The sequence below is a fragment of the Artemia sp. Qi Xiang Cuo genome, chromosome 16, assembly GCF_049724085.1.
Source record: "Artemia sp. Qi Xiang Cuo chromosome 16, ASM4972408v1, whole genome shotgun sequence".
NCBI lineage: Eukaryota > Metazoa > Arthropoda > Branchiopoda > Anostraca > Artemiidae > Artemia > Artemia sp. Qi Xiang Cuo.
In genome coordinates, this window is record NC_142809.1 from 3,692,241 (window position 1) to 3,716,697 (window position 24,457).

Genomic DNA, 24,457 nt, shown 5'->3' on the forward strand with positions numbered 1-24,457 from the left:
ATTGGGGTATGCTTTATATTTAAATTTTGATCATTTTGAAATCCATATGCATTATGGGAAAGTATATTTTGGACAGATCGATCGAGGGTATTTTGCTTAATAGGAAGGGTTATGAATATCATTTGGACAGCAAGTGTTACATAAGGCACTTGGAATTACTTAGGCTAATATAGCAATCGATCCGAACACAGTAATGCCCATTAATCGTAGCAGATAGATGCTCAGAAGTTGGGATTCGTATAAGGCAAATAACTGGCTATGTGCATTATTTTAATCGGCAAATGGTAATTTACAGCATGGCTCTGCCCATGCCCACTCATAGACACCAGCAGCATAGGGAGAGGTAATGTTCAACTCCCCTCCCCCTGATAAGGATTTATAATACAATTATTTTATATGAGATTTATAATATATAATTATTTAGAATTTATAAAATAATTTTAATTTAAGATACTTAAAATTTATGAAAATAGGACAATGATAAATATCCTAATTTCAATTTTGGTAAAAATAAAGCTTATGGCAATGCTTAACCCCCCCCCCCCCTCCTCGTCCATAAATTTCCTGGTGATGATCTTGTGCTCATTCACTCTTGCAATGCGAGCTTTGTAAATGTCAGTAAATCTAGCTTTTATTTGTATAATCTCAACTTTAAAACAACTATCGGAAATGACAGGGCCGGTTTCAAAGAAAACTGAAGGCCAGTTTTATTAAGAAATTATAATTCCAGTTCAATCCTCATCATTCCTGTTTAACTGTGTTTTTTTTTAAGGAGCGAAGTTAATTAAAGAGGAGGTTGCTGCACTAACAGGTTCTGAGCAGGTGCTGATCCATATCCAGATTGATCAGGCGAGGACTGAATCTTTAATAAAACAGCGCGAGTATTGGAGTAAACTATATTGGCGTAAATCCTAATAAACATGCGGCAAGTCTCACTTTATTGACAGATGGGGAAGAGCAATCAAGTTACACCTAGAGATGTGGTTCAGCCCTATTCTAATCGGTGGAAAATTCCCAATGCCAAGGGACCTTCCAATTTGAAAGTCGAGCAAAATGTAAAAAAAAAAAAATCTAAAACAATAAAAAAAAGGAAATTAGAAGAATAAACAGAGCATACTATATACAAAATTCTCTACAATTTTCAATCGCGTGCTGTGAAATTATAGAAATCGCATTTATAAGATAGTGAATATGCTGAGACTTTTGAGTAGCTTCTATCGGTATCAGCATCTTCAATGCATAGGAAACACTGTGATTTAGTTGACAAATCAATATTTATTATTCTTTGCTTTTCTAATATAGGTGAAGTTACTTATGACAAACCTATTACCTTATTCATTTATAGCGGTATTTTATGATATATATAAAACAGTAAAATTACATCAAAGGGAAGTGGGGCTCCCCCTCTCTCAAGACTCCTAAAAGCAAGATTATCATTTGTGCTGACTGAAAATACCGCTATATACACCACTATATACTGTATAGGAAACCAGACATGAAGACCCGTCAAACGGGTATTTTCAAGAGGTAAATGGAATGCAAAGCGTGTTTCCTTATCGAGTTTACAATATTTAAACGATTGTTTTTTGGAGTTTAGGGGGGGGGCGTACCTAGGTTAGGTTAGGTTACGTATTTAATAAATGATATGTTTTACGAATTTATGAATTGAAAATGACCGATTTCTTTTGTGGTTTCTTTTTCTTTTGATGGTTTTCCGACAAATAAAATAAACATTTTATTTGTAAGAAAATATTTACTTTAACAATATTTTTTTCCTAGCTTATAAAAGGATATTTCAGGGTACTTGTGCATTATTCGGTACACACTCGAGAATGTGGATCTACAGATAGACAATAACTGTAAAAAAAATAAAAGTTCAAAATAGGGATAAAATCCTCCTTACTAGACAGTGTATAAAAAATTTGTATAATAAATTTGTATAATAAGTGTATAATAAATTTCACAAAAAATACCAGATATTTCGATCCAATTATCTAAGACAATAACCGGTTTTTGACCGCAGTATCCGAAGAAAATTAGCTTAGGCTCAGTTGAAATCTACGTTGTAGGTATATTTTTATTAAATATTTAAAACATAAAGATGGTATTTTCATTGGGTTGGGTTAGGTTACGTAGGGTTTGGTATTTAATATAATGCGTTCTGTGCATCCCCCTTTCCACTATATTTCTTTGCTATAGTTTTCATAATTTTGCTACTAAATTATTTCATTTCCATCATATTACAGTATATTTCGTTATGATTTACCAAACTTCATTTCTCGAGTGTGTACCGAATAATGCACAAGTACCCATTTCAGTTCTAAACATGTTTGTTCCTAAAAAGTTTAAAAGTAATTTTTGGAACCGTACCAAGAATAATTTTGCAATTCAGTCTCAGAAGTTGCTTGTTGCCAACAAATTTAAGCACACTGTAATTGAATGCTTTTATAGCTGACACGTACACACGTGGAAAAATGGACATTCGAAAATTACCAGCCAAATCCACTGGATTTTTTTTAAATTTAAACCACTGAGGACACAATAGTTTTTTTTTTGTTCAGTGGATCCATCTTTGGTCTATTCACACCTCAGAACTACAATTCTCTAAAAACTTCCTTTTATTTATTTCAGAACTATGAACTTTTAGGGCAGTACCTAATTTTCGTCAATGTTGTCACGTTAAACCGTAAAAAAAAAATAAACGAAAGTAATTAGTTAGCTGTGACAACGCTTTTCGTCATTACAAATTCCATCACTAACAATCTACTGAGACTGAGACAAAGACAACATTACTTTCCAAGGAAGCCTACACCCTCCTTAGCTGATTGGTCCTATATATCGTTAGCAGGGGTGTATTCATGGAGGGTTAGAGGGTTCGAACCCCCCTCTACCCCTAAATTTTTAACTCGACTCATAAAAAGGCAACAAAAATGCATATAAACAAAAGGTTTGATGCTTTTTTTGTACTTTTTTTGTACGTGGTTTCTTATCGAGTTTACAATATTTAAACGATTGTTTTCTGGGGTTTCGGGGGGGGGGGCGTACCTAGGTGAGGTTATGTATTTAATATATGCTATGTTTTACAAATTTATGAATTGAAAATGATCGATTTCTTTTGTGGTTTCTTTTTCTTTTGATGGTATTCCGACAAATAAAATAAACAATTTATTTGTAATTGTTTTTTGGTCTATTCACACCACTTTTTTTGTACCCCCCCCCCCTGAAAGAAAATCTTGGCTACGACCCTGGGCGTTAATTTATCTTTTTTGCTGATTTTTCATCCATATTTCTTCATTTTAAATTTGGCATCCGCAACTACTAAAAACCACATAACTGCATTGGAGGAATTTTTTTACTACAAATCAAATTCTCGTTTTTTCCTAATTTTTAAGAGAAATATATATATTTTAAGTCTTCATTCACATAAATAAATTTTAGCTGTCCTTGGTACTTTAGCCGTTTACAGAAATATCTAATAAGGTCTACAGAGCAGCAGCCTTACTACAAAGGAAAATGGGACCCTTCACCACCTTAAGTCCCCTAAAAGCGGAATTAGCATTTGTACTTTACTGAAAACACAATCTTATGTACTAATGAAATCAAATCAACAATCCCTTTTGCAATTAAAGACTGGAGCAAATAGCACTGAAAGGAAAGGTTTACTTTAACTTTTGTATCTATCAAGTTTTAAAATGATGTTTTAGTGCTAAACATATTTGTTCTTAAAGTTTAAAAGTAGTTTTTGGAACCTTAACAAGAACAATTTTGCAACTGAGGATTAGAAGCCGTCTTGCTGCCAATAAATCTACATGGATCTACTTGAATGCTTTTATTTATGACACTTATGCACAAAGACCAAAGAAAGTTCAAAAATTTCCATCCAAATACGCTGAATGTTTTAAAATATTAAAGTGTTTAGCAGATAATATTACTTACCCCCGATATGGCAGAGGCATCTAGGATATAATTGCCTGGCATATTTATAGGAGCGTTAGTTTCTATCTCACAATCAATGGAGATGGGCCGATAGTGAGAACTAAAACACACACGTGCTTTGAGATTGACGACTGATTTCTTGCAAAATCATTTTTCTCCTTTTTTTTATTCTGGTGGGAGTAAGGGGCTAAATTGAAACATAAAGTGAACAAAAATAATTGCTTCGCAGTTTATACAATAAATAAACCCAAGGGAGTTATTTTGTTTTCATTCTTTGAAAAACTCAAGCAAGCAGTTTTCAATAAAGCGCGATTTTTTCAAAGCTCTACTACTGTAGATGCTGCTACAACCATGAGTGCTTGTCTCTTCTCTACTACTCTTATACTGGATGAGCTTGGCCATTAAAATCATAACACATTAGGACAATATTTAAAAAACAAAATATTAAAATTTACCAGAATACGGCTTAGAAGGGGCGAATCTTAGACCCCCGTTCTTGTGTCTTGATTTGTGGTTAATCTTATTACGCCTTTCATCTTTTCTTCCACTACTTGCCGCATTTCTGGTATTCCAAGGATTGGGTCCAGTCGAAAAACCAGGTAAAATATCTGGTCCTTTTCTGCCAACAACTAAGTCAATTGAGGTCACATCACTAACATTCACATAGGAAATCGGGACAGTTATTGTCAGTGCCACTTCGAGAATAAAAAGTTCGAATTCTTGCGGGAAATTTTCCTTGACAGCTTCGATAATAAAATGCTTTGATATCCCTTTATTTTCAACAATGCCTTTGCTCTAAAAGAAAAATACACTATTTTTAAAAGCTCAAAACGCGTTTATCAACACTAAGACAAAAAAAAACACATCTACGCTAGGCTACTAAAAAATTGGTGGCGTCGCAGCTAAATTAGGTTCAGCTAAGACAACGACGCTGTCTTTACCACTACTTCTACTACAACAACTCATAGCAGAACCAAGCCGCCTAAGGGCAACACAGCTACACACGCACCTCCTCCATCCCAATCTATTCAAAGCCTCCCTGTTTGCACCCTCCCAGGAAGTTCCCATTTCCTTTAAATTTTCCTTTATGACATTCTCCCACCCCAATCGCAGACGACCTGTTTTCCATTTAGCCCTAGACAGTTGGCCGAAAAGGATAATCTTCAGTAATCTGTCATCCTACATCCGCAGAACGTGCCCTAGCCATCTCAACTTTTCTCTCATTATGGCCCTAGAAAGCAGGGTTGAACCAAAACAATAAAGATCTTCCAGAACCATTGCTGGCACATAGGGTGTTTCAGTTACTGAAACGATGTTTCAGTTGCTGGGTCTTTTTTACAGGAACTTATAGCATTTCTGTCGCCCAGTCTTGCAGCAGCGGGGATCGATCCCTGGGCCCCGTGTTACCAAGCAGAGCATCAACCTATTTTGCTACCACAGGGTATTCATTTAATACATACTATATATTATATTCAATTTACAATATATTGAATTTTTGAATCCGGCGCCCTCTTCATAGCAATGTCCCTTCCCCCATGAAAACTTCCTCCATGGAAATATCCTCCCACGGCACCCCCGACTCCCCCCCCCACTACCAGAAAATATCCTTCCTGAAAACGTCTGTATACTTCCCAATAACCAATAATATATGTTAACATTGGGCAAAGTTCATAACTTGCATCCCTCCCCCGGGACTGTTGGGGATTAAGTCATCCTCAAAGACATAGATATTTTTTTTCGACCATGCTGAACAAAATGGCCATCTCAAAACTTTGATCAGGTGACTTCAGGAAAAAAATGAGCGTTGGAGGGGGCCTAGTTTCCCTCTAATTTTTTTGGTCCCTTAAAAAGGACACTAGAACTTTTAATTTCCGTTCGAATGAATCCTCTCACGATATTCTTGGACCACTGGATCGATACTAAGACCCATTAAAAAAAAAAAAAAAAAAAAAAAAAAAAAAAAAAAAAAAAAAAAAAAATGGATGTTACTTTTCCCTACCCCTGGAAAAAAAAAACACGCATCCGTGATCTTTCTTCTGGCAAAAAATAAAAAATTCCACATTTTTGCAGACATGAGCTTGAAACATCTACAGTAGGGTTTTCTGATACACTTAATCTGATGGTGTAACTTTCATTAGGATTCTACCACTTTTAGGGGGTGTTTCCCCCTTTTTTTCGAAAATAATGCGAATTTTTTTAACTTTTGTTCGTAACTTTTGATGGGTAAGATTAAAGTTGATGAAACTTATATCTTTGAAATCAGCATAAAAATACAATTCTTTTGATGTATCTACTGGTATCAGAATTCCGTTTTTTAAAGTTTCGGTTACTATGGAGCCGGGTCACTCCTTACTTACAGTTCGTTACCATGAACTGTTTGATATTATTGTATTGTATGTGTGTTTCATTTTAAATAAATCTCATCTTAAATTTAAACCTTTCCAAAGTTTGTCTCTGTTTCGATTAACTATCCCACGCCGTTTTCTATTTCTAGTTTTAATTTGGTTTTAGTCAAGGGCGGATCCAAGGGTGGCTCTTGGTGGTAATAACCCCTCCCCCTCCCCAGAAGGCCGAATTACACTAGACAAAAATGGATCAAATTATGATAGGTTATTTTTTTACAATTATTTATTTTTTTAATAACCAATCCGGTTGAACCAAAAATGTGAAATTTAACCAAAAATGGTTCAGTTAGCTGAAATCCTCGAGGCATCATACAGCCGAAACCTGATGAACAGCTTTTCCAGATTTCGAATTTATCAGGGATCATTGCACAAACAGCTATAGTATCTTTTTTTGGAAGCTCAGAAATTTTATCAGCCAATTGAAAAATGACTATTCATCATAGTTGTGATTTACAAGTACCACGTTAGGAGGGAGCTCTTCCAACGGCACTCCAGGATAAATATTGTGTAAATAAGTTATTTAAAAAAAAACAGATACAAAAAGCGGTAAAAAATTATAAAGGTAGTAATATTTATTGATTTATTATCTGCGTAGTAGATGAAACCTCAAAGTATCTGGAGGTAATAATTACTTCCGCCAGAGAAAAATTAATGCCGATAGTTGAATTACAAGTATGTAAATTGTTTGATCTGAAGCAATTTCCCAATGAATTTCTCAATTGAGACAAGTCACGCTTCAATACAAATTAGCTTTATTTTTTTTTATTTTTTTTTTTATATAAATTACAGTTTGAATAAGGGCGTAGCCAGAATTTTCATTTGAGGAATCTAGGAGCGTCAATTTACGAAATCGTAGGGGGGAATATTTTCAAAATCTATGGAAGAGGGACAATTCTTTTCTTTTCGATAAAAATACGAAAAAAAATCCAATTGAAATATAAAAAAGGTCTTAAAAGCTTGGAGTGGGCAAAAGCTAAAGTGGAATTTCCCCCAATTGGCGCCCCAGGATGGATCTAATTCATTTCAAGGTTGCTGGTTGGCACTAAAAAAAAAAAAATCTGAAAGGGATCTAGTAAAATACAATTTGGAGAAATGAGTTTTTTCTCCAAATGGACAATTTTTCCCAGTCAGAAAATTATAATGTTGGCCATCGTTGCCAAATACTGCAGTATTTAGACTTCATTCAACTGTGTTTCTCCATTTATTTTTGGCCTTCCACCGGATTGATTTAATGCCTTTTGATTCAAAAGAGCCGAAATATATCTCTAAATCGTATGTCTTTCGATGATTTTACGAAAACCTCAAACATTAAAACTACTCTATTAGCCTACTAACTCCCATAGGTTTAGTAAAATAAATTTCAATTAAGACAAAGGAATTCCATGCAAAAAAGTAATTTTATAATTTTACTCCCTGTATTGCCTATTGTATTTATCAAAAAGTAAGACAAATTAATGGACAAAAACTGAATAGCTGCAGTTACCAAATTATTTTATTATTAATTGAACGCAGATCGGATGCTTTCCATCTATCCTATCAAACATGTAATTATGATCGTCAACCCGTATAGTAAGATTCCCTCCCCCCCCCCAGATTTTCTATCTTAGAAGCTATATGCCTAGGAATTTTTACGGTACTTGTGTATTATACCTACCACACTCAAGAAGTAAAGTTACGTTAATCATAATGAAATATACCAAAATCTGATGAAAATATAGCCTAATACTTTAGTAACAAAATTATGGAAATTACAACAGCGAACTATGGAAAGCAGGCCACCCAGAGCGCATTATATTAAATACCTAACCTAACTTAACAAACTCTATATATATTAAATATTTAATTAAAATATACCTGCATAGTAGTTCATCTCAGTCAGGCTAGGCTGATTATCTTCGAATGCACAGAGACAAACGGTTTTGAAACAGATCAAGAACAATAATGTGGTCAGTATAAAAAAGAAGTATAATACGTAAGTACCAATTTTGCTTAGCCACCATGGTACTGGTGCATTATGTGGGCACTGCAATATATTGTACGAGACACGAAACCAGTAGGAATGACCTAATATCTCCGAACCCACACCACTGCTGCCATCTACAATTTAGTCTAACGCTGACGGGCTATAATTTATTCAAGGATTATCGATAGAGTCTAATGGGGTCAAGGTCAATTGATTTTTTGTTGTTCGTCTAGGTGTATTGACACTGGGGGTGAAGTTTGCAAATGTGCATTGACTGTGGGGAAGAGATGTATTGATCTAGGACTCGAGGGGAAGTGAATTTCCGAGAACTTGATTTACATAATCGGTGGGGAGAATGTATTGATCTAGGACTCGAGGGGAAGTAAATTTCCGAGAACTCGATTTACATAATCGGTGGGGAGAATGTATTGATCCGATAACGGGAAACAGGATCGCGTGTCTCCTTCTAAGCCAATCAGGGAGGCGGTTACATCTCATTCTAAGCCAATCAGAGAGTCGGTTACATATGGTTTCCCATTACATCACAATTCGTCCTTGAGATTTCGTTGTGATTAAACATTCAGAAAGTTAAAAGACACTATGAATAAAACATTGGATATTATCGACCTTGACGCTTTGGCTACAGCGATTTATAATGTGAGTTCTGTTTAGTAAAGTTTCATAGTTTATTTTCAAATAAAATCATTTTACATAGCCCCCACAATATATTCAAATTCAGGTACCCCCCCCCCCCATACAATACAAACTCCACTATATGTTGTTTATAATCGATAGAAAGTGTAAAATATGTTCTTTTTTACCACGTAAACCTCCCCTCTCTCCCCCCCTCCTCTGTTTATTACTTTAATTCCTCCAATAGTAATAACTATGTTTTTGAACTTTCCTTTTGACAGCCAACTTTCCGTCAATCCCTTAGCTATTAAGCCACTATGGTTTGACTTACAAATTTCTCGCAAAGTTTTAAATAGCTGATAATTAGCTGACACCCCACAATTGCACTTCCTGCTTCTTAATCCTTACGTTAGCGGCTTAGCCAAAAGGTTTCACTGAAAAAAGGATACTTTTGATCAAATTAACATCATAGCTTCTTCATTGCAAATTTTACTTTTGCTTTACTGAAAAGGGAGAGCGGCTTTCTTCTGTAAAAAGAGGGGGGATTGTTAAGAGGGGATGGGTGTCAGTTTCATGTAATATTCATTTTTCATCTTGAGTACTCAGTGTTTATATTTCATGCAAATTTTCACTTTTTGCTTTGCTGAAAAGGGGAGAGGGGGCTTCTTTGCGATAAACGCTTTCTAGACAAAATTATGGTTAGGAGGGTACTAATTTTTCTTCTGTAAAAAAGGGAATCATTATTCCTTACTAAAATTTTCTTCTTTTAAGGACAATTATGAGCATTGCTCCCCTCATGAAAAGAAGGCTAGGGACACCGACCCAACCCCTATGCAGCGTTTAGAGATAGCTGACGCATCCAGAAGCGTTCAATGCCAGTCCCCTGTCCCTTTTCAAATCACCACGCCCTCAATGAAATCTCTCCCTTGGACATTCAAGGTTGCAGTAGAAGTGCCAAGGGGACAACGACTAGCCCTAGAATGGAATGAATATGCCCGTGATCTATTAAATGACATTGAGAATAAGAAGGAGATCCATAATATCACCAAGGAAATTAAAGACATTGTGTTATAGATTTCAGAAATAAAGTTTCATATATTTATTATTATTATTTTCTTAGGCTAAAGGGTCGAGGTTGGAAAATTTTAAGAGACTATTTTCCCTATTTTAATATGTTTATTCAGATGACTACTGACTCAATACGGGATACAACCTGATAAACAAATTCAGGTTATTGGTTATCTACCAGAAACTTCACGGAAAATGGACGCCACCTCACCTACTGGTAAAGGTTAGATTAGATCGATTTCAAACTGAACAATGTAAATGGGGAAAAACATGAAATGGGTTATAAAAGAATAAAATAAAAAGCAATAACCATTGCAATTTAAGGGAAAATGAGACGAGAGGACTCCGGGGGAGGAGAGAATGTCCAGAGGAGGAGGGAGTGTCTTTGAGGGACGGAGAGCAGTTTTTGGTCAACAGCTCAATATTAATTTTTTTTTCACTAGATCGTTTTCAGACTGAACAATACAAATGATGAAAAACATGAAATGGGTTATAAGAGAATAAAATAAAAAACAATAACACTCGTAATTTAAGGGAAAATGAGAGAAGAGGACTCCAGGGGCGAAGGGAGGGTCTTTAAGGAACGGAGGAGATGTTTTTGGTCAACAGCTCAACATTAACTGTGTTTTCGATTGTTATTTTTCAGACTTAACACTGTAAATGATGAAAAACATGAAATGGGTTATAAAAGAATAAAATAAAAAAAAACAACGACACGCTCAATTTAAGGGAAAATGAGAGAAGAGGACTCCAGGGGAGGAGGGAGTTTCTTTAAGCGACGGAGGGCAATTTTTTGGTCAAAAACTAAACATTAACTTTTTTTCGCTGTTATATTTATCATTCATTTTTTGTTGTGCAAAGCAGTAGTTTTTAAGTGTAGATTTAATGTTACCCAACCTCCTTAAGTGAAAATGATCTATTCTAAGAAAGTGAGCTGTATTTGTTAGAGTTTCAGAAACATTACATATTTATTTAATTTAAGCCCTTTTTTTCAGATATAATAATGTTTGGTGTGATTGACACAAAATATATTGGTCTGAAATATTCCTCAACTGGCATTATTTTCGAAGCAGCTTTCTTACTCATAGACGATCAAGGGTGCGAAATTCATAGCTATAAATGGAATGTCAGACAAAATATGTATAAGTACAAGAAAAAAAAGATGGAATCCAACATTAAATTTTATAAATCGAAACAGCTTTTACGTTAAAACCATAAGACCACGTAATGAAAATGGCTATGAAATAAAACATGTACAAGAGGAAATTCAGGAACTATGCAGTTTTTTCGGTGTGCAAGCTGTATATGTTAAGGGAAAGGTGCCAACTGATAAACTCTTACTAGAAAAATGTGATAAAAACATAGCATTATTCAATTTGGAAGACTTCGAATGTGAGAAATACCTGCATTCAGTACATGACTCGGAAGATGAAGTTAGATATTTCCCTCAATGGGTACCGGAAAAGATACCTGACATGGAGAAATGCATTAGATATCCAAAGACCTAAACTCTGGCTCTTCCTAATATCAAATGGATTAAGCTTTTTTTTAAATATGTCTTTATGTATTTTTTCAAATGTTTTTAAATATGTTTAAGCAATAAATATCTTAAACCTCAGCCGTATCTATTCTTTAGAATAGTTCATCGCCATGAAATTTATACTTTCCGATTCAACATGCCAGGGAACACACTTTCAAGTTCACCATGTAGGAGAAACCTAAATGCTCATCCCTAAAAAGGTAAGTTAACCCTAAATGGTTAAAGAATTTCTCTGAAATTACATTTTCAGATCCAGCATGTCAGAGAAGTCATACGTTACTTTTCAACTCCTTTTATATCCCAACACAAAATTTTAGCAAAGAAAAAGAAATATGTTACAGATCAATTCTAATTTTTTTCCTGAGAAAATAAAAAGGTTCCACTTCAGTTCCAATGTTTCTCAAAGAGAAGAAAAATTTATAGTCCTGTTCCAAATTTTTCATAGAAGATAGAAAAAAGTTATACTTTGATCGTGAATATTCACCATGAAAAGAAGGAATTCCACTTTAATTCTGAGTTTTCTCGAAGAAATGCAAAATCTTCAAGTTCTCTTCTGAATTTTCTTAAAGAAGAGAAAAAGTTAGCTCAATTCTGAAATTTACTCAAAGTAACTAAATTTTACCTTAAAAGTAACATACTTTTACTGAACGCACACAATTTTCTCTTAGAAATAATATTTTTCATCAGTGATAACACATTTTCAATTCGAACTAGCAAGTTTTCTGCCAAAGATACCAAATTTTTCTTAGAAGTAAAACTTTTGGATTGTGGTAACAACTTTTCTGCCAGAAGTAGCAATTTCTGCTTAACACTAAGAAATTTTCTCATCAAAGTAACAATATTTTATCTTAAAACTAACATACTTTTACTGAACACACACAAATTTCTCTTAGAAATAATACTTTCATCAGTGATATCACGCTTTCTGTTCGAACTAGCAAGTTTTCTACCAAAGGCACCAAATTTTTTCTTAGAAGTAACAATTTGTTGGTTGTGATAACAACTTTTCTGTCACAAGTAGCAAGTTTTGCTTAACACTAACAAATTTTTATATCAAAGATACTTTTTTTCTTAGAAGTAACAATTTTTTCGTTATGAGAAAAAGTTTTCTGCTCGAACTAGCAAGTTTTCTGTCAAAAATACAAATTTTTTTCTCAGAAGTAACTTTTCTTTGATTGTGATAACATTTTTTCTGACAGAAGTACCAAGTTTTGATTAACACTAACAAATCTTCTCTTCAAAGTAACAACATTCTTCCTTAATACTACCAAACGTTTACTTAACACTAACAGATTGTCACTTCAAAGCATCAACTTTTCCTTAATACTAACATAATTTCACTTAACATACTCAAATTTCTCTTAGAAATAACAATTTTCATCATTTATAACACATTTTCTGCTTGAGCTTGCAAGTTTTCTCTCAAAGATACCAAATTTTTTCTTAGAAGTAGCAAATTTCGTTATGATGACAAGCTTTCTGTTAGAAATAGCAAGTTTTAAGTCATTCATGCCAAATTTTTCGTGGAATTAACAGGTTAGGTTAGGTTCGTGCGCACGAACCTAACCTAACCTGTTAATTCCACGAAAAATTTAATATATTTAACAGAAAACTTGCTAGTTCGAACAGAAAAGTTGTTATCATAATGAAAAAATTGTTACTTCTAAGAAAAAAAAGTATCTTTGACAGAAAACTTGCTGCATCAATCAGAAAACGTGTTATCGCTGATGAAAAGTTTTATTTCTAAGAGAAATTTGAATGTTTAAGTAAAAGTATGTTAGTATTATGAAAAAGTTGATGATTCGAAGAGCAAATCTGTTAGTGTTAAGTAAACATTTGGTAGTATTAAGGAAGAATGTTGTTACTTTGGAGAGAAGGTTTGTTAGTGTTAATCAAAACTTGCTACTTCTGACAGAAAAGTTGTTATCACAATCAAAAAATTGTTACTTCTAAGAAAAAATTTTATATATTTGACAGAAAACTTGCTAGTTCGAACAGAAAACGTGTTATCACTGATGAAAAACATTATTTCTAAGAGAAAATTGTGTGTCTGTTAAGTAAAACTTGCTACTTCTAACAGAAAAAGTGTTATCACTGATGAAAAATATTATTTCTAAGAGAAAATTGTGTGTGTGTTAAGTAAAACTTGCTACTTCTGACAGAAAAGTTGTTATCACAATCAAAAAATCTTTACTTCTAAGAAAAAATTTGGTATCTTCGGATAAAAAATTCCTAGTTCAAACTGAAAGCGTGATATTACTTATGAAAGTATTATTTCTAAGAGAAATTTGTGTGTGTTCAGTAAAAGTATGTTAGTTTTAAGATAAAATATTGTTACTTTGATGAGAAAATTTCTTAGTGTTAAGCAGAAATTGCTACTTCTGACAGAAAAGTTGTTACCACAATCAAAAATTGTTACATCTAAGAAAAATTTGGTATCTTTGACAGAAAACTTGCTAATTCGAACAGAAAACTTTTTCTAATAACGAAAAAATTGTTACTTCTAAGAATAAAAGTATCTTGGACAGAAAATTTTGTTGGTGTTAAGCTAAGCTTGCTAGTTCGAACTGAAAAAGTGTTATCACTTATGAAAAATATTATTTCTAAAATAAAATTTTGTGTATTCAGTAAAAGTAGGTTAGTTTTAAAGTTAAATATTGTTACTTTGATGAGAAGGTTTGTTAGTGTTAAGCAAAACTTGCTACTTGTGACAGAAAAGTTGTTATCACAACCAACAAATTGTTAACTCTAAGAAAAAATTTGGTATCTTTGGTAGAAAACTTGCTAGTTCGAACAGAAAATGTATTATCATTGATGAAAAATATTATTTCTAAGAGAAATTTGTGTGTGTTTAGTAAAAGTATGTTAGTTTTAAGGTAAAATGATGTTACTTTGATGAGAAGGTTTGTTAGTGTTAAGCAAAACTTGCTACTTGTGACAGAAAACTCGTTATCACAGTAAAAAAATTGTTACTTCTAAGAAAAAATTTGGTATCTTTGGTAGAAAACTTATTAGTTCGAACAGAAAAAGTGTTATCACTGATGAAAAATATTATTTCTATGAGAAAAGTATCTCTGACAAAAAAAATTGTTAGTGTTAAGCAAAACTTGCTAGTTCGAACTGAAGGAACAGAAAAAGTGTTATCACTGATGAAAAATATTATTTCTATGAGAAAAGTATCTCTGACAAAAAAAATTTGTTAGTGTTAAGCAAAACTTGCTAGTTCGAACTGAAAAAGTGTTATCAATGATGAAAAATATTATTTCTAAGAGAAATTTGTGTGTTTTCAGTAAAAGTATGTTAGTTTTAAGATAAAATATTGTTACTTTGATGAAAAAAAATATCTTAGTACTAAGCAAAACTTGCTATTTCGAACTGAAAATGTGTTATCACTGATGAAAAATATTATTTCTAAGAGAAAATTGTGTGCGTTCAGTAAAAGCATGTTACTTTTAAAGTAAAATATAGTTACTTTGAGTAAATTTCAGAATTGAGCTAACTTTTTCTCTTCTTTAAGAAAATTCAGAAGAGAACTTGAAGATTTTGTATTTCTTCGAGAAAACTCAGAATAGAAGTGGAGCTCCTTATCTTCATGGTGAATATTTACGATCATAGTGTAACTTTTTTTCGTTTTGTATGAAAAATTTGGAACAGAAATATCAATTTTTCATCTCTTTGAGAAACATTGGAACTGAAGTGGAACCTTTTTATTTTCTCAGGAAAAAAATTAGAATTGATCTGTAACATATTTCTTTTTCATTGCGAAAATTTGGTGTTGGGATATAAAAGAAGTTGAAAAGTAACGTATAACTTCTCTGGCATGCTGGATCTGCAAATGTAATTTTAGAGAAATTCTTTAATGATTTAGGGTTAACTTACCTTTTTAGGGATGAGCATTTAGGGTTCTCCTACATGGTGAACTTGAAAGTGTGTTCCCTGACTTGTTGAATCTGAAAGTATAAATTCCATTGCGATGAACTATTCTAAACAATAAAAGCGGCCGAGTATTAAGATATTTATTGTTTATGCATATTTAAAAACGTTTGAAAGAATACATCATGATATATTTAAAAAAAAAGCTTAATTCATTTTATATGAGGAAGAGCAAGAGTTTAGGTCTTTGGATATCTGATGCATTTTTCCATGTCAGGTATCTTTTCCGGTACCCATTGAGGGAAATATCTAACTTCATCTTCCGAGTCATGTACTGAACGCAGGTATTTCTCATATTTGAAGTCTTCTAAATCGAATAATGCTATGTTTTTATCACATTTTTCTAGTAAGAGTTTATCAGTTGGCACGTTTTCCTTAACATAAACAGCTTGCACCCCGAAAAAACTGCATATTTCCTGAATTTCCTCTTGTGCATGTTTTATTTCATAGCCATTTTCATCACGTGGTCTTATGGTTTTAACGTAAAAGCCGTTTCGATTTATAAAATTTAGTGTTGGACTCCATATGTTTTTCTCGTACTTATACATATTGTATCTGACATTCCATTTATAGCTATGAATTTCGCACCCTTGATCGTCTATGAGTAAGAAAGCTGCTTCGAAAATAATGCCTGTTGAGGAATATTTCAGACCAATATATTTTGTGTCAATCACACCAAACATTATTATATCTGAAAAAAGGGCTTAAATTAAATAAATATGTAATGTTTTTGAAACTCTAACATATACAGCTCACTTTCTTAGAATAAATCATTTTCACTTAATGAGGTTAGGTAACATTAAATCTACACTTAAAAACTACTGCTTTGCACAACGAAAAATAAATTATAAATATAACAGCGGAAAAAAAGTTAATGTTGAGTTGTTGACCAAAAAACTGCCCTCCGTCCCTTAAAGACACTCCCTCCTCCCCTGGAGTCCTCTTCGCTCATTTTCCCTTAAATTGAGCGTGTTGTTGTTTTTTTATTTTATTCTTTTATAACCTATTTCATGTTTTTCCCCATTTACATTGTTCAGTTTGAAATCGATCTAATCTAACCTTTACCAGTAGGTGAGGTGGCGTCCATTTTCCGTGAAGTTTCTGGTAGATAACCAATTACCTGAATTTGTTTATCAGGTTGTATCCCGTATTGAGTCAGTAGTCATCTGAATAAATATATTAAAATAGGGAAAATAGTCTCTTATAATTTTCAAACCTCGACCCTTAAGCCTAAGAAAATAATAATAATAAATATATGAAATTTTATTTCTGAAATCTATAACACAATGTCTTTAATTTCCTTGGTGATATTATGGCTCCCCTTCTTGTTCTCAATGTCATTTAATAGATCACGGGCATATTCATTCCATTCTAGGGCTAGTCGATGTCCCCTTGGCACTTCTACTGCAACCTTGAATGTCCAAGGGAGAGATTTCACAGAGGGCGCGGTGATTTGAAAAGGGACAGGGGACTGGTATAGAACGCTCCTGGATGTGTCAGCTATCTCCAAACGCTGCACGGGGGTTGGGTCGGTGCCCCTATCTCTCTTTTCATGAGCGGAGCAATGCTCATAATTGTCCTTAAAAGAAGAACAAATTTAATAAGGAATAATGATTCCCTTTTTTACAGAAGAAAAATTAGTACCCCCTAACCATAATTTTGTCTATAAAGCATTTATCGCAAAGAAGCCCCCTCCCCCCCTTTTCAGCAAAGCAAAAAGTGAAAATTTGCATGAAATATTAACACTGAGTACTCAAGATGAAAAATGAATATTACATGAAACTGACACCCATCCCCTCTTAACAATCCCCCCCTCTTAACAATCCCCCTCCTCTTTTTACAGAAGAAAGCCTCTCTCTCTTTTCAGTAAAGCAAAAGTAAAATTTTCGATGAATCGCTATGATGTTAATTTGATCAAAATTATCCTTTTTTTCAGTGAAACCTTTTGGCTAAGCCGCTAACGTAAGGATTAACAAGCAGGAAGTGCAATTGAGGGGTGTCAGCTAATTATCAGCTATTTAAAACTTCGCGAGAAATTTGTAAGTCAAACCATAGTGGCTTAATAGCTAAGGGATTGACAGAAAGTTGGCTTTAAAAAGGATTTGAATTGAATTTATCAGGTTAGGTTAAGTTAAGTCATACACTGAGGAGGGGGTGGGGGAAAGGGGTGGTTTACATGGTTAAAAAGAACATATTTTACACTTTCTATCGATTATAAACAACATATAGTGGAGTTTGTATTGTGTGTGTGGGGGGGGGGGGTTACCTGAATATGAATATATTGTGGGGGCTATGTAAAATGATTTTATTTGGAAATAACCTAAGAAAAGTTACTAAATATAACTCACATTATAAGTCGCTGTAGCCAAAGCTTCCAAGTCGATAATATCCAATGTTTTATCCATAGTGTCTTGGAACTTTTTGAATGTTTAATCACAACGAAATCTCACGGGCAAATTATATTTTATTTGTAAACCATTTTTACCCGACTCTCAAGTGGGTTTAGAAGAAGATGTAACCGGCCCTCTGATTTGCTTAGGAGTAGACATGTGATCCTGTTCCCGTTATCAGATCAAAATATTCCCCATAGCGATTACGTAAATCAATTTCTCGGAAATTCACTTCCCCTCGAGTCCTAGATCAATACATTCTCCCCACCGATTATGTAAATCAAGTTCGCGGAAATTCACTTCCCCCATCGAGCCCTAGATCAATACATCTCTTCCCCACCGTCAATGCGCATGTGCAAACTTCACCCCCAGTGTCATTAAACCTGGACGAACAACAACAAGTCAATTGACCTTGATGCCATTAGACTCGATCGATAATCCTTGAATAAATTATAGCCCGTCAGCGTTAGACTAAATTGTAGATGGCAGCAGTGGTGTGGGTTCGGAGATATTAGGTCATTCCTACTGAAACCCACAAACGGGTTATTTGCAAGAGACCACTATAGAGAAATGCAATGCAAAGCGTGGTTTTCATTACGCTTACGATATTTAAACTGTTGTTTTTGGGGGTTTAGGGGGGGGGAGTTGGAAAGGTACCTAACTTAGGTTAGGTTACGTATTCAATATATGGTTTGCTGTACCCCCCACCCCACCTCCTAATGTACATATATATAGCCCAAATTTGTTTATAAACTTTTACATATTCATCCAATTTTATTTTATTTCATTAGCATTAACCAAACTTGACTTCTTTAGCAGTGCCTACATAATGCACCAGTACCGCCACCATTGCACACAATGTCTCGAAAAACGTTTTGCTATCTTCTACTTTACAGCCAGAAATTTTGCATCGTATTTAGCTAGACTTGGCAGTGGTGCATGGTTGCCAGTACTTTTTGCGACGAATTTGTTTATATGAGATAAAAGAGACACTTTTAGGGTCCCTCCAGAAAACTGGTGGGTCTAAATTTAGCGTCTTGAATTAACTCGAATTGAATTTCAAGATCTCGAATTATAGCTACTTGCTAGAGTCTTTCTTTATGCCATTTAAAATAAAACGAAGGAAATGAGTGAAATGAAACGGGGAAATCTGGAATTACTAATAGGACAGCGAACGAGAAAGGGGCTAAGCACTAAAAGTGTCCTTTTAACAACCCTGGCCCGTTGTCTCTAAATACCTGTCTTACGGCTTAAATAATTTTACTACAACCGTTAAATCACAGAGAAGCGTGTGGATTACGTGCAAAAGAGTTGTGACTCAATAGCTTCCTTTTTAGTGGCTTAATAATTTCTACAAAGGAACCACTCTGGTCTTACAGGGCGGAGTCGTTTGTCCCTCTAAAAATTATATTTCCTCGAGTGCGTTCAGATCCTGAGCTACGATAGTTGACTTCATTACAGTCCAGTTCAAATAGTGTGAGTAGCTCATAAGAGTGGGAACTGGCGCTACTGTCAAATAAATCACCATCAAACGTTTGGCGCTTCTTGTCACTTTTTTCAGATATTGCAATCTTTTCAGAAACTGAGATAAGACACTCATTACTACACCAATTATGCCAGTTATACAAATTACACAATATTTACCTTAGTATTACACTGAAAAAAGTACTAGATGGCGTTGGTGATTTTTTCAAGCCTTGCGCCATTTCCCACTCTTACAAGTTATCTATACCCTTTGGTCAAGTCAAGCGTAGTACGTTGTTCTGATAAGGTCCAATCGTCGAAATACTCTGGCAAGGTCCAAACGTCGAAATATTCTGGCAAGGTCCAAACGTCAAAACACTACGGCTAGGTCCAAACGTCGAAATAATCTGGCAAGGTCAAAACATCGAAATACTCTGGCAAGGTCCAAACGTCGAAATATTGTGGCAAGGTCCAAACGTCGAAATACTCTGGGAAGGTCCAAACGTCAAAATACTCTGGCAAGGTCCAAACGTCGAAATACTCTGGCAAGGTGCAAACGTCGAAATACTCTGGCAAGGTCCAAACGTCGAAAAACTCTGGCAAGGTCCAAAAGTCGAAATACTCTGGCAAGGTCCAAGCATCGTAATACTCTGGTAAGGTCCAAACGTCAGAATACTCTGCAAGGTTCAAACGTCGAAAGTTTTCTCGTTTGTTAGTAAGGCAATTATTAGATTGTTCGGCAAACTTTTCAAAGAATTTAAATGGAGAGTTTTATATTTATTAGACACAGTTTATCTACAAGGTTTTGTATGATATCTTATTCCTAGCAAAACACATGAGCCGCCGTGTTCCTCAATTACACTGGCTATCAAACAAAACTCGCCTGGCCGTCGCGAAATCCCACTGGATTGGATAACGCTCCGCCCGTGCTTGGACTGGATAACGCTCAGCCTAGGCAATCTCATTGGACATCGTTAACCTCTAGGAAGCCAAATCATTTGATCGGATGACTTTTGAGGTTTGCAAAAATATTGAAGTGAGAAATCTGCGTAAGTATCAATAATTTGTGGTTTAAGACCACTTTTGCAGAGTTTTTGAATCCACAGGCGAAATTTCTGACATTCTTAAATGGCTGCGCACTGACTCTACTTTGTAAAAGGAGCTATGAAAAGGCAACTAGAGCTCGAGATTCAAACTATAAGTGTAGCTGTAACTACTTAGTGCAAAACAGTTGAAAATACTGGTAGTTGTATTCAATCGAAGTAGAACGTCCACATTTCAAATAAATAAGAAATCAGTCCTACGTTCAAAGTCATGTCAGCCTAGATTTGTCACTCAGCATTAGTTAACCAATTTCAAAAAGCGAAGCTATTTTTCGGTCTAGAAATCAGGATTAGGTTGCAAAATATGGAACAAAAGTAAGCCAATAGAATTAAAGAACGCTTAGAAACATGGAAATATAGGATCGATAGTAGTCTCTGTTGTTCTGTGGGGTTAAAGGCCTTTAAATTTGTATAACAGAGAAGACCTAGTTCAGACCAAACTTAAATTGATATCCTTATAAATCTCAAATGTAAAACATTTAATTCGGGGGGGGGGGGAGTACCAAATTAAAATGCTTGGTAGAACATTTGTGAAGCATCAAGGACATCAAAATACAAGCATTTTTACTCCTTTGACCGATCTCAGGCCCATTTATACTGAAAACTGCAATTTTCTAATATTTTTGATTTGAATGTCTCAAAATTATGAAGCACTTACGGCAACGCCACCTTTTCATCAGTGTTGTCACGTTGAACCGTGAAAATAAATAGTTGGAAGTCCGTAAAAAATCAAACATTAGTAATATGTTGATTCCCAAAGAAAAATACATCTTCAAAGCTTCAAAAGAAAGTTGTACTTTCTTATGCTGTTTGGGGTAATATGTCTTTTTTTTTTTTTTTTTGCTGATTTCTTTTGCAACGTTTTTTCTTTTTAAATTTGGCACCCGCTACTACCAACGACTGCATTACTGCATAGGGAGAATTTTTCCCAAAAAAAAATTAATTCCACATTTCTCCTTATTCTTTAAGGTGTATAGGCTACAGTTCTATCAGTTTTCTAGAAACTGATTTTTTAAAAATCTGTTTTCCTTCATGTCCTTAAACAGTCTAACTTTGAAATTGCAGGTTTAAAAAGTCACAAGTTATAAAAAGTAGTTGCAAAGTTACAAGGTAAGGTAGAAAATTTTGTCACATATGATATTTTGAACCAGGTAAATTTAAAATGAAGGCATCTTGTAATTTTGCTGGTTATTATTCGAAATAGTAGACCAATTGCACCATGGAGTGCATATAACTCAAACCCAAGAAGATCAGAAATGAACTTACTTAATTTCTGACTTTGATCAGCAAATGCAAAAATAACTTATTTGCAAAAAGGTCAATGGTAACTGATTTAAGCAGAAATTGCAAAGTTACAAGGTAAGGTAGAAAATTTTGTCACATATGATATTTTGAACCAGGTAAATTTAAAATGAAGGCATCTTGTAATTTTGCTGGTTATTATTCGAAATAGTAGACCAATTGCACCATGGAGTGCATATAACTCAAACCCAAGAAGATCAGAAATGAACTTACTTAATTTCTGACTTTGATCAGCAAATGCAAAAATAACTTATTTGCAAAAAGGTCAATGGTAACTGATTTAAGCAGAAATACCCGTAATATAAGTTGCTAAAACAACGAATTTGGCCATTGTCCTAATTTTGAATACAAGGAATTCCATTCTTTAATTACGTTCTAGAAAATTTACGTCTCAATAAGTTAATTGTCTTGATTTTTTACACTTTAAACAGGAATGACAATAGAAACAGAACGTGTTTTATTTTGATTCAAATAAGATCTACCGAATTCCATGAATAGAACCGACATGCTTTGATGAATACTGCATGTATTTCTTTATCCAAGAACAAATGTATTTTGTAGCAGAACAAAAAGAGATTCTTATTGGTCAAGCACACATGCATTTGGAGAACACCGACCCTAACTATCATACTGTCTTCTCAAGAGAAGGGGGGTTGGGTTACAGGTATGGTGGACTGTGGTCGGCTACGCAAGGGTTAGTAGAGCAGAGCGCCACCTGGAAATGCAAAAATGCAGCACGTTCGCGGGGTGGAAGTACAAGGTTGTAGAGCAGTTCCTTGTCCAATGATGCAACTTTATTAACCTTAATAATTATTCTTAAATATTTAACCGTACGTGATGCTGGTATGGTGTTACGTTGCAGAACATCTATTTTACAGGCCAGGTGGCAATAAAAGAAGCTACTTAGTTTATATTCACTTTTTACTTTTTAAGAGAATAAAAATGTAAAATAATTAGTTTTGATACTGAACTCCATTCTTACTATTACATCATTGATACTAAATCGAATAGTACGCTTTAGATACTAATAAGTTTTATTCAAATTGTGCAGCATATACAGCTAAAGAAATTCTATGTGACAGTTTTGTGCGAAACTTAAGTTTACAACCCTAAATCTGTGTAAAGTCTATCCTAGGGGTCACTAACTTTCAAAAGTCGTGTACACCATGTGGAACTATGCCAAGTGTTGCAGGGACTGTGCAGTGCTCAAAAGTGGGTGACCCCCAAGGTCGATTTAGTCCAATCTATTTTCCTTATTTTCTTATGATTCACATTATTTTAATGGTTCACAATGTACTAAAAAGTTTCTAGTGTTCTCCAACATACATATTATCCTTTTCCCCCACTCAGAAAAATAGATGGAAAAATGAAATTTTTAGTTTTAAAACTGTTTTTGTTGTACCTTGGAGGCCTGAAAAAATACATTCTTGTGCACACATCTGGTCCTTGAAAAAAATTCTTCGGCTTCCTCATAAAATTTATGGCAATATAGAGCTACCGAAATGTTCTTCGCCTTAACTGGTTTGTAAGCTCGACAGAAAACCATTCACGAAGAATTTGTCCGTTTTATTGGCTCAAAATTTCATACAGAAGAATCAATGAACCAAACAGGTTTAGAAAAGACGAGTTATTAGCCTCTTTTTCCGACATTAAATAAAAAAAAACAAGTTTTTTTCAACTAAAAGTAAGGAGCAAGATTAAAACTTATAACGAACAGAAATCATTACGTATATGAGGGGGTTCGCCCCCTAGTCAATACCTCGCTCTTATGCTAAAATTCGAATTTTGTTCCAATTCTTTAAGAACGACCCCTGAATCACAAAGGCCGTTCAATTAGAATCAATAACTCTTTTCAAAGTACTATAAAAACGTTAGCGTAAAGAGCGAGGTATTCACTAGGGGGCGAACCTCCTCATGTGCGTAATAATTTTTGTTCATTCAAGATTTAATGTTGCTCCTTACTTTCAGTCGAAAGTACTTGTTTTTTTATTTCATTTCTGATCATTTTTTAAATAATACTGAGGAATCCAGGGCCCCCTTCATACAAATATCCTTTCCCCCTTGAAAAGTTCCTTCATAGAAAGATCCTTCCACATAAACCCCTCTCTCCGGCCCCTCCAGCAGAAAAAATACCTCCTAAAACGTCTGTATACTTCCCAATAACCAATACTGAATGTAATGCAGTTCATAACTTGGGCAAAGTTAATAACTTGCAGCCCTTCCCCCGGGGACTGTAGGGGATTAAGCCATCCTCAAAGACATAGTTATTAGATTTTTCGACTATGCTGAACAAAATGGTTATCTCAAAATTTTGATCGGGTGACTTTGGGAAACAATGAGCGTGGGAGGAGGCCTAGTTGCCCTTACTTAAAAACGGAACTAGAACTTTTAATTTCCGTTCGAATGAGCCCTCTCGCGATATTCTAGGACCACTGGGTCAATACGATCGCCCCTGGAAAAAGAAAAAAATAAATACGCATCCGTGATCTTTCTTCTGGCAAAAAATACAAGATTCCACATTTTTGGCGATAGGAGCTTGAAACCTCTACAGCAGGGTTCTCTGATACACTTATTCTGATGGTGCGTTTTCATTAAAATTTTATGACTTTTGGGGGGTGATTCCCCCTTTTTTCGGAAATAAGACAAATTTTCCCAGGCTCGTAACTTTTGATGGGTAAGACAAAACTTGACAGTAGTAAGTACATATGGAATTTGGGGAC

General features: G+C 34.5%; 1 protein-coding gene across 2 annotated transcripts in view; it reads right to left on the minus strand.

Moving 5' to 3' along the window:
- The window catches only part of LOC148942487 (transforming growth factor beta receptor type 3-like), a 246,130-nt gene that overhangs the window by 27,635 nt on the left and 194,038 nt on the right, over positions 1-24,457 (minus strand). For both annotated transcript variants that reach the window (XM_089102668.1, XM_089102667.1), the window contains exon 7: positions 4,392-4,731. In XM_089102668.1, coding sequence (XP_088958794.1) covers positions 4,392-4,731 — 340 coding nt within the window. The remainder of the gene's footprint in view (positions 1-4,391; positions 4,732-24,457) is intronic.